General features: G+C 43.3%; 1 protein-coding gene across 1 annotated transcript; it reads left to right on the top strand.

The window, feature by feature from the left end:
* Positions 1–271: 271 nt before the first annotated feature.
* RTCB (RNA 2',3'-cyclic phosphate and 5'-OH ligase) lies at positions 272–10467 on the top strand. The gene is made up of 12 exons (XM_071551661.1): positions 272–390; positions 469–547; positions 935–1002; positions 2602–2701; positions 3721–3877; positions 4493–4649; positions 5733–5892; positions 6209–6384; positions 6837–7025; positions 7519–7629; positions 8327–8446; positions 9430–10467. The coding sequence occupies exons 1-12, from the start codon at positions 298–300 to the stop codon at positions 9535–9537; spliced, it is 1518 nt and encodes a 505-aa protein (XP_071407762.1). The 5' UTR covers positions 272–297; the 3' UTR covers positions 9538–10467.
* Positions 10468–11370: the final 903 nt, after the last annotated feature.

Here is an 11370-nt window from a genome sequence, read left to right as displayed (position 1 = left end):
TGGAAAAAAAAAACACAAAACAAAACCAAAACAAAACACAAACCACTTATTTGGGGTTTGTTTGTTTGGGGTTTTTTTTCCCGGTAAACCAGCCCCAAAGCCGTATGTGGTGTGAGAGGTTGGAGGGAGCCTGGCACAAACCCGAACCCCCGCGGGTCCGGCCTGCCCAGCCCGGCCCGGCACAAACCCGGCCCCGGGCACGGGCAGCGCTCGGGAGGAGGTTTGGGCCTCGGCGGCTCCTGTGGGCGGGAGCGCGTCAGTTCCTGCCGCCGCGCCGGGTCGTGTGGAGCCGCCGCCATGAGCCGCACCTACAACGATGAGCTGCAGTACCTGGACAAGATCGACAAGAACTGCTGGCGGATCAAGAAGGGCTTCGTGCCGAACATGCGAGTGCGTGGGCGGGGGCCGGGACAGGGGAGCGGGGCAGCGGGGTAGGGGCGGCTCGGCGGCTGACGGCTCTCCCCGCAGGTGGAAGGCGTTTTCTACGTGAACGACCCGCTGGAGAAGTTGATGTTCGAGGAGCTCCGCAATGCCTGCCGTGGCGGAGGTGGGTCCGGCGGGTCCTGACAGCGGGGGGACAGAACCACGGGGTCAGTCAGGGTGGAAAGGACGCCCGAGGGGAGGCAGCCCAGCCCTGAGCGAGGCCCTGCGGCCTGAGCCTGGGCCGGGGCTGGGCCGGGCTGCTGGAGACACAGCGCAGGGCTCAGCCGCTGCCACTGTCGCAGCACGAGTCGGACTTCGGTGTAACAAATACCTCATCTAATGACACTGCAGGTCGTGCATAACGCTGGGTGCTTTTTGCCAGATTAGCAGCCTTGTTGGTGGCTGACTTCTGATTTGCCAGTGCTGAACAGCCTCTTTGGAAAGCGCTTCACTGAGATTGTCATGCTGCATTATCAGATTGCGTAACTTTTCTTCTTTTTTTCTCTTTTAGGTGCAGGTGGCTTCCTGCCTGCTATGAAACAGATTGGGAATGTGGCTGCATTACCTGGTATTGTTCATGTGAGTAATTCTTCTGAAAATTTGCTCCTTTTCTGTTCCTATTTGCCCGAGGTTATTGCTTTCCAAGTGGGAACTTTGTTTTGAGAAGACATATGGACCAAAGTTCTTCTCAAGACAGTTTGTGTGTCAGGAACCTGTCTCTGAGCAAGGGCAGGCTGCAAAGCTAAGTTGTCAGAAAGAGGAGCATCCACTTACTTCATCGTCTGTCTTTTGATATGAAGCCTCTTTAGCATTGCGTTATGCTGTTTCCATCTGTTTGAGCCACCTTTCCCCCACTGTCCATGTTGATTGCTTGTTGGTTTTGAATTGCCTCTGCTGACCTGGAATGCATGGAGGAGTGAGGAGAGAGCAGGAGATGATACTGTTGTCTGTATTATTGTTGCTGGCCTAACGTGGCAAGTGAGTCCTCCCATGCACTCAACACTCTTTCACCTTGTCCTGTGTCTGTTTGGAAGCAAAGTGTCAAATATGATAATGCAGGAGAAAGACAGTAGGCTTGTGACTCTTTTCAAGAAGTGGTAAGTAGGATGTGGAAATGATCTTTTATGTATGGTGTTGCATCTATTAATAAGTAACAAATAATGGAATTGTTTTAATTGTCTCCTTTGGTGACTTGGCAGAAGTTTTGAATTTATGGCTGCGGTAAAAGGCAGGCCCATCATGCTGTTAAAATGCCTTTGTGGTCAGCCAAAAGGGCGTAAGGTGGAATAGTAACAGCATGTTAATATGGGAACTCTGGCTGGTAGTTTGTAGGAGAGATGCTACAATAACCTGTCTATTCAAATCTTCACGTTTTATTTCCAAACCAAGAGATGTCTTGGTGAGGGCAAGGGGAGGCAGAAGCAGCACATAATCCCTCTGAAAACTACTGTTCTTCTTAATTAATGGTAGTAGTTTAACACACGTTAACTGGGGGTTTTTTTGGTTTGTTTAAATAGATCATGGATTGCTGTTTGTGGTGTCCTAATCTAAACGTAAAATGACACAGCTCTTATCTTGTACTGTCCCATCAGGATCTCACCCAAAAGAGTGACTTTTTCCTCCCTACAGGGTGCAGTTTTTGGTCAGTGTTCGATGACACAGATAAGAAGATAAAATGCTGACTGTTTTATGATTCCATTTCAGAGAATCAAACTCTTCTCTTGTTACTTTTGTAGTATTTAAATATTGCAGATGTTTCTAGATAGAACGTGGTAAAGATGAACTCACCTTCACTCTTATGTCTCTGCTTTATGCTGCTCATAAGCTGTTGCCTGCCTAAGTCTGGAATGCAAGGACTCTGAGTACAAGAAAAAGCCAGATCAGAATTCAGTTTGAGATCACAATTCCTACATTTAGGTACATAACCTCCTCTGAATAAATCTAAGAGGGCTTCTCAGCTAAGTAGCCATAGAGTGAGATCTGCTCTCTGCTTTCTTTGTCCTGTAAATGCAGGAATTCAGATACTCACCTGAGTTGATGTGTTCACTGCAGTTACATCTCTTTTTGATATATTTGTTTTCAAATGTGACACTCACTGCCACAAGCAAAGGCTAACCAAGGTGACTCTGCAGCATCAAGTTTCATAAAACTTTTTAAATTGCCTTCATTCCCTTTCAGAGATCAATAGGCCTTCCAGATGTCCATTCGGGCTATGGGTTTGCCATTGGCAACATGGCTGCCTTTGATATGAGTGATCCAGAGGCAGTGGTTTCCCCAGGTAAGGATAACTGACTTAACCTGCTCTGAGAAATGCCAGGACTTGGCAGTACTTTATATACAGAACTAAAGCTAAAAGATGTGAATTACAGGGACTTACGAGGTGCTTAATTCTTGCACTCAGAATCTTTATTCTTTATGGATCAGGTGGTTACACTGAGAATATCTGAACAGGACAGGGAGAGAGAATTGCCCTTGTGTTTGTAGCTGGGACTTGTCATATCCCTCAGTTTTGAAGGGAGAGCACAAGACTTTGAACTTGGGTTTCACCAGACTGATAAAGAACTGACTGTTTTCTTTGAGCAGTGTTTGAAAACATCTTCTGAGAATATTTCTACACTTTTGTTAAAAATGTGATCTTAAAATATATCTGTCTTTTTAATAAACATTATGGTCTTTAATTACCAATGGTCCAGAGATGCTTTTGTGGTTGTACTGAAACATGATAGGCATGTTTCATTTTTGCTTCAGGCAGTTGAAGTGTTCCTGATTGACTCAAACCCAAGGTCTCACAGTCTGGTATCTCTCTCTGGCACGAGTTAATACCAGAACCTTCATACTAAAGGTGTTATGACTGATCTTTTACATTAGGCCTTGCCCTGCAGTATTTTTACAAATAGTAAGAGTTAAGCAAAACACTAAGCAGTGAAGTTTAATACTCCTTGTAACTATTTATCGCTTATAACTAGTTGCTTTTTATTCCAGAGAGCACTGAAAAAGAACTTGCTTTCAGAAACATCTTTTGTCAGGGAGCCATGCTAAGATCTGTCACTTTAATTCTGACCTTAAGCAGCAGAACAGGAACTCTTTCTGCTTTCTCTGGGCAGTGTATTTTATTGTTGTGTCCACACTTTGTAGATAGTTGTACAGCTAGTTCTGAAATCAGAGGCTTTATGTAAAGCTGTTAAATTGAAACCTAATGCAGTTCTGCTTTTTTCCCCCAGTATTGTGTCAGAAAGAAGGTGTGAGATCACAGCATTCAGTACGTGCTCCCTGTCATGGGTTTTTCTACACTTTTAGGTGGTGTAGGATTTGACATCAACTGCGGTGTCCGCTTACTGCGCACAAATTTGGATGAAAGTGATGTGCAGCCTGTGAAAGAGCAGCTTGCCCAGGCTATGTTTGACCACATTCCTGTTGGTGTCGGCTCCAAAGGTGTCATCCCCATGAATGCCAAGTAAGAGAATGACTTTGTGCACACATCACTAGGGGGAACATCTCTGTCATTTATTTTGGTGAAAGATTCATCAGTGGGAGACTTTTAAGAAAGAAAAAGTAATCCTAAAACTCTTCCCATTCTTTCTGCATGTGGCTTTAGCAGGACTGACATAATCATCAGTGCACAAAGTCAGTTCTTCCTTTCCCCATTTAAAACCCTGAAAAAACTAAAAGTTCTTGCAAAGTTCTCATTTCCTCTGACAGAAAACTCCCATGAGCAAAAAGGTATTTTTTGAAAGGGATAAGAGAGAAAATAGGATATTCCTCACACAACAAAGAGAAAGAAGTAATGACCTATCAAAAGTTAATATATTTGTAGAGCTTGATTTTGATGAAGTATTAAGAAGTTGGACTTGTTGTTAGGAGAGTTGGGAGCTGATCATAACATCATATAATCATTTAGGTTTGATGGACTCTCTTGAGGTCATCTCATCTGACTCCTTGCATGAAGGAAGGCTAACTCTGAAGATGAGTCTAATAACAAAATTACATCAAGTTGTAAATGGGCTGTATCCAGTGGAGTTTTGAGTCTATCCAAGGATATCCATCTTACATAGGTGTTTGATAATTGCAGGGATTTGGAAGAGGCACTGGAGATGGGTGTGGACTGGTCTCTGCGGGAGGGCTATGCCTGGGCAGAGGACAAGGAGCACTGTGAGGAGTATGGAAGAATGCTGCAGGCTGATCCCAACAAAGTCTCCTCAAGAGCAAAGAAGAGAGGCCTGCCTCAGGTAATGTTGTGTTTCAGGAGGTTGTGAGTGCTCCCAGGGTTCAAATGTAAAGTTTAGAGACAAGTTCTCTGTCTAGCATTTCTGGGTGGAGGGAAAGGTGAGATGGTGAGGCCAGTTCTGAATAATTCTTGGCAAACCTGTAACAGAGGTAAATAATCCCTGGGTATGTCCAGGGTTCCCCTGGACCATCAGTTTTTCATCTGTTAACACCTGATAATGAAATTTCTGTTGGGTGGCATTTCCACATCCAGGTGTAGTTTTGTTTTGAAAAGACAGCCAAGTTAATGTCCAACTTTTGTCTTTGTTCAGCAAATTAATAGCAGGTCAGGAAAGATACAGTAAGGGGAACTAGCTCATAACTGAATTGTAGTTAATGAGTTGGATTTCATTTTTGTATATAATGTCTCATTGTTCTGTGTGGAACAATTTGAGAGGGCTATAGTAATGATACATTTGCAAAGCCTTCTTGTGTATGACTTCTTAAGTTTTACTAATTGCAGTGCTGCAAGGTTATAGCATTTTAACCTCAAAGAAATGTTATATCCTCAGTTTTCATATTTGCATTGGAAATAAGTGATCCTGTGTTAGAGAGTTAAAAAAAATCTGGGATTGGAAATGGATACCCTGCTTTACTGAAAGGCTTTGAGTAAAGCTCATCATTAACAGGATGTTGTATTTTCTTTGTGGAGTTATAACCAAGTATAAGATTACATGTCTGCCTTGACTGTACAAATTAGAGATGAATTCTCAATACTCTGTACTCTTCCCATCTTCTAACTAGGCCTAAGTACGTTGGAAAGAAGTGGCAGCACAGTCTGTAAATCCTGATCCTTTTGTTTAATCACAGTCTTTTTCCAACAGCAAAGGTAGTTTTAAATCTAAACAAAGAGGACAGTGATTATGCTACTGTGTTCTGAATCCTTTCGGTTTATATGGGGATATTTTTTCCCAAAAAAAACCCTTTTCTCAAACCAAAACCATGCTGTAGCAATTTGCCCTTTTGCCCCTGTTGCTGCTCCTTTCCCCTGTGCTCCCAGAGGCTGCTTTGCCTGCGCTGTCTGATCTGTGTGTTGTGATTGGCAGCTGGGGACCCTGGGAGCTGGCAATCATTACGCCGAGATCCAGGTTGTAGATGACATCTACAACGAATATGCTGCCAAGAAGATGGGCATTGACCACAAAGGGCAGGTGTGTGTGATGATCCACAGTGGAAGCAGAGGTCTGGGCCACCAGGTTGCCACAGGTATGATGTGACTGGTGTAGGTACCTGGGGTGAGGCAAACACTTCACCATGGTCTTGTCATTGACAGCAAACTCCAGCACCAAAGAGCATTTCTTACAGTGCAATTGCCTGGTACATTCTGAATTGCCTGGACAGGTGGCATCTCCTAACACTTCAAAACATTCTGCCACAGATTTACTTTTGCATTTGAGAAGAAGCCATGGGTTTGACCATTGGACAGATCGGTTTTAGAATATAAATTACAGATACCCATATTGATCTCCCAAATTGAAACAAAATTAAGAAGTCACTTAGACTAACTGTGTTTATTTCCCAGATGCACTCGTGGCTATGGAAAAAGCTATGAAACGGGACAAAATCATAGTGAATGATCGCCAGCTGGCATGTGCCAGGATTGCCTCTGCAGAGGGACAGGATTACTTGAAGGGAATGGCAGCTGCTGGGAACTATGCGTGGGTTAACCGCTCTTCTATGACTTTTCTAACAAGACAGGTAAGAGCAGAGTTGTCTCTGTTACAAATATTTTAGTACACATCTGCTTTATCCCAGACACAGAAAACACAGAGTAGCTGCAGTATTTAACTTAATTTTTATTGTGCTTAAACTGTTTGGAGAGACTTGCACAAAGCTGCAGTCATGACAATCCAGCTAAAACCTCTCAACATGACTGGATTGTACTTGCAGAAACCACTTAAGCAATATTTGAAAATGCCTTGAAGTAGATGAAGAAAATACAAGAAAATTTTTTTACACTGCTAAAGCCAGGTTTTCAGAGTTGCAAGAATTTGCCAAGTTGATATCTGAATTTCAGCATTGTAAGCTGCCAGTGGGCAGAGAACCATCTACAGTTCCATTGCGTTACACTCAGCACTGTTGTATTCAGTTCTACTGTGGCTGAGTTATGATCTCCTTGTATTTCATATCCTGATTTGCTCTCTTTTTAGGCCTTTGCCAAAGTCTTCAACACAACCCCAGATGACCTTGATATGCATGTTATCTATGATGTGTCTCACAACATTGCCAAAGTGGAGCAACATGTAGTGGATGGAAAGGAGCGGACTCTGCTGGTGCACAGAAAGGGGTCAACCAGGGCCTTTCCTCCTCACCATCCTCTTATTGCTGTTGATTATCAAGTAAGTTTGACTTTGGAAGAGGAAAATTGGAAGAAAATTCTGGATTAATGAGAGAATTTTAGGGTCCCTAACAGATACCTAAATGCTGTGAATTCCTTTTTTAAGGTAACAGCACTGGAACCTAGTGGGATGGCAGCATTCTGCTTATCTGTTAGATTAGTGTTAGATCTTTGGGACACCGAGCTCCTGGTTCTGCTGCACACACTCAATGCTTGGAAGTTTGCGGAAGGAAAGAAGCCCTTCATACCTAAGGCAGGCTTCAGTGGTTTGCCTTGTCTATCTGTTGGACACAAGTCTTTTGATCTGCTGGTCTGTGTCTTTCAGTGCAGTTAGTTCTCCAGAATCCTTGATACCAGGCACCTGAGACAAGCAGGGATGTCCTGAGGGAATGTGAACCTGAACTCCTTTTCTGGAGATGGGATTCCTCTCAGACTTCTATTAAAGTGAGATTTTTTTCAGCTTTTTCTTATGAATGAATACTTTGCATCCACAGCTGACTGGACAGCCTGTTTTGATCGGTGGGACTATGGGCACCTGTAGCTATGTCCTTACTGGCACCGAGCAAGGCATGACTGAGACCTTTGGAACTACTTGTCATGGAGCTGTAAGTCAAGAAGTTATTTCAGAAGGGCGTTGGAATGGGACTGTCATCCAGAGAACAAGGTTGTTCAAAGGTCATCCAGTGTGTGTAATTCATCCGTTGGTCATACAAGTAGAGAGTAGCTTTGCCACAGTAATCACTGCCCAGGAGGATTGCAAACTAGATGTCCCTTTTGCCCCTTACGGAGTGGTTTTGACTATTTCTCCAGAAAATCTAGGGGATATTGCTTCATACAAGGGAGATGTTTGGATCAGGATGTAGAGGATTTGGCTCCTTTTGCCAGATTCTGAAATTGAGATAAAAGAGAGGTTAACTGTGCTGAGGTTGTCCATATAGAACTCAGTAGTTAGAGGAAGGTGTTTCCTCCTGTTACTCGTAGTGTGAGACAGTGATTGAGAAAGAGAAGTATCTTCCAGTAAAGCTCAGCTTCCTGAACACTGTCTGGTTTGGGTAAAAAGACACTTGCAGACTAGTTGTTACACACACAGAACTTTTCTAGCCATCATACCAGAGGTGTGGTTTTGCAGGAGCCCATCACGTAAAGTCTGAATTCATTTTCTGTGTTGTGGCTTACTGTGTGGTCTGTGCTCTCAGCCTTTCTGTGTTTATTTATAATGTAGTAATGTTTTTCTTTAATAAGAAAGAGGGGGTTTTTCTCCAAACTGCTACAAAAAATAGAACTAATCAAACTGCTGTCTAGGGTCGTGCACTGTCTCGAGCCAAATCTCGACGTAACTTGGACTTCCAGGATGTGTTGGACAAGCTGGCTGACATGGGCATTGCCATCCGTGTTGCATCTCCCAAACTGGTCATGGAAGAAGTGAGTTTATTACTTCATTATCTGAGAGGAAAAAGGAGGCTCTTGCTCCTTCGCTGAATGACCCTCCCTGACCTCATTTTTTGCAGCACTAAGTGATTTCTAGGACTCTAAATATACAACTTGTGCAATTTCTGATAGAGCTGTCAAATTTTTTGGAAAATATTGGGAAGTCTTTACTTGTCCTAAAGTCATGCTGAAAAGGCAGATGCCTGACTGACAGGTTTGGGGGAGGAGGGATATGTTTTTCCTCTTCTGCCTGGTGATAGGGATAATTGCTATGAACTCTGAGGTCTTTGTATAAGCATCTATAAAAGTAGTTATGTTTTATGGATTCTCTTCTTGAATGATGTTCTCACTGCTTTAAATTTATCTTACATTGCAGCTTTCATATAGATTATTAGCAGTTTGAGAGATCTGCCTCTTTTAAGGTGAATTCTTATGCTGGCTCAAGAACATGAGAACTCTGAAGGACTAGGAAACTTTGAATATTTTGACTTCCAGTTCCTTTGCTTTAGCACAGTGAATGTCTTTTCTGTTCACAACCTCACTCATAGAAGTGTTTTAATCATTTGGAACAATACTGTTGTAGATGTTGGTGTTATATGAACATGTTGATCATTTTAAAGTCTGCTTAAGAGCAGCTTTCTTGTCAGAATGTTGCAGGGGGAAGCTCTAGAGTTCAGCCCTGACTGTTGTCACTAAGGGACAGAGAAGATAAATTTTAAAGGCTGTGTGTAAGAAAGAAGTTGGAGTCATTTCCTGCTAGATAATGTTGGGAGACTGGATCCGATATATGATGAGACCTTATTTGGAAAGCTAAGAGTCTCATAGGTTTCTTAAATGTCTAAGGTGGCCAGATTCTCCATATATTTGCCTATTTCTACACCCTCTATTCATATGAATAGGGTGTAGAAGAAACCCACATCTGACTTGCTATGACTGAGTTGTTTATAGTTTTGTCTTTTATTTTTTTCCCCCTCCAGGCACCAGAGTCTTACAAGAACGTGACTGATGTGGTTAACACCTGCCATGAAGCTGGCATCAGCAAGAAAGCCATTAAACTGAGACCTATTGCTGTTATAAAAGGCTAGAACTGACAGGGAAGCAGAAACGTTACCATTGTCTCCAGGCCTAGAACCATCATCTTCCCACACTTCTTGGACTCTGTAGGATGCTCAAATGTCACATTCCTGTTCTGGAAACACAACAGTTGAGGATATACCTATTTTTATCCACTCCTAGGCATAATGAATGCCCCCCTCCTCCTTGTTACATGGTGCTCTTTTCTGTGAGGAAAGGGCAAAGAAATAAGTAAGTCTTAGTTTTATATGCAGTCCCTGCCCCATTTGCCTGGTGATTGCTCAGGCAGGACTTCAGACTTGCCTCAATTGTGCTGCAGTGAAGATGGTGAATGAACCAGACCTGCCATCTCCACACCTGAGAGCTCCTTCTGCCTATGGAAGAACTCTGATAGACAGAGTATGGCAGCTCTGGGCAGGGAGAGGTAACCCTGTTTGCAGATACCTTTATGCATAGTCTATATTGTTGCATGTGTTGTGGCCATTGGATAAGGAATCTGGAGTTGGGAAGTGTCTCCCACTCAGGTTGAGAGGACTAGCTAGGCTTGAGGCACAGTATTACCCCAGCCTCCCATCTAAGAGCACCTGGTGTACTTGGCTCAGGAGAAGTAGGTGTTCCACAGTCTTTTGGAAAAGCTAATAGGACTGAGTATGTTGCCGTAAGAGGTTTTGTTTGTGCAGCAAAAGCTGTAACTTAACAACTTGGAGATGTGCTAATCCAACATTTTGCAAAGCTCTAGGCACGTAAAAGTTGGGTTGGGTAATGCTGCTCCTGGTGTCCTGCAGCTCTGATTTAAGGGAGCCCAGTTGCAGGGTTAGGCCAACTACGATGCCACTTATGATGTTTCTTTTACATTCATTAGCCAAGACTGGAGGGGAAGCTGACCATCCCCACTGGATCATGTTGGGGATTACAAATAAAATGGGAAGATGGACATGGCAGTGTATCTGTGTCATGTTTATTTTGTGGCTAAAATGTCTGTTGTCTGCTTTCAAGTACATACACGAGCTTGAAACCCATTGTGTTTTGGGACTTCAGATGATGGATCTTGCAGAGGAATGTGCAGATGGCAGAACTTCAGTATACAAGGAAGGGCAGTGCAGTGCCATTTTCTCAACTTGGCTGTGACAGGAGTGTGACAGCTCCAGCTCGAGCCCACCTCCAGGGACGGGGGATGGCGCCTGCCTGTAAGCCTCTGTGTCAGCACAAGAGGGCAGCTGGAGGGAAATAAAACCCCAAAGCAAGAGTGGAGCCCTGCCAAGGACTCATGTAAAGGGAACAGATTGTGATTGATGGACTCCAGTGCCTTTTGATGAAACATCCCTTTAAGTTTAGGATCTTAGGAGGTGTAATGGCATTTCACTATTGTAATCCCTTTGTTCTTACCTGTTTCTTAGGTTCAAATACTGTGTGTAGATTCAGAAGCAGCACATGCATTTATAGTCACTGCTGGGTTCTTGTGGGTCTGATGTTACTGTTTCTTGTTTTCCCCTGATTTCTCCAGTGGAACAGTTCCAGATTGCCATATCAGAAGTCTGAGACACACTGTATTTAAAACAAAAACTTCAACTAGAAATGTGAATTAGCTTCTAGTCACTAAAAGACAGACTTGGTCTCAAATCTTCTGCAGAAGTGTATGTCCCATGCAAATTATAAGAAGTATTAGTAGCACACAGTATTAAAATTCATGTGTTGAAATTCCTGTGCAGGTGGATCTGGAGGAGCATTCTGGCAACCAAAGAACCAATGTGGTTATTGAACCATATCTGCTCCCATGGAAGGTTACTGAGAACCTGGAAATCTCTCGTGCTGTATTGTCCATTTTCCTCCCCAAAAGACTGAAA

The sequence above is a fragment of the Pithys albifrons genome, chromosome 3 (genome assembly GCF_047495875.1).
Source record: "Pithys albifrons albifrons isolate INPA30051 chromosome 3, PitAlb_v1, whole genome shotgun sequence".
NCBI lineage: Eukaryota > Metazoa > Chordata > Aves > Passeriformes > Thamnophilidae > Pithys > Pithys albifrons.
This window is presented reverse-complemented; position numbering and strand designations above follow the sequence as displayed.

Coding starts and splice junctions, on each gene's coding strand:
- RTCB (XM_071551661.1), top strand. CDS start 298: ATGAGCCGCACCTACAACGATGAGCTGCAGTACCTGGACAAGATCGAC. Junction 7,630..8,326: donor GAACTACTTGTCATGGAGCT/GTAAGTCAAGAA, acceptor ACTGCTGTCTAG/GGTCGTGCACTGTCTCGAGC. Junction 8,447..9,429: donor CCAAACTGGTCATGGAAGAA/GTGAGTTTATTA, acceptor TTCCCCCTCCAG/GCACCAGAGTCTTACAAGAA.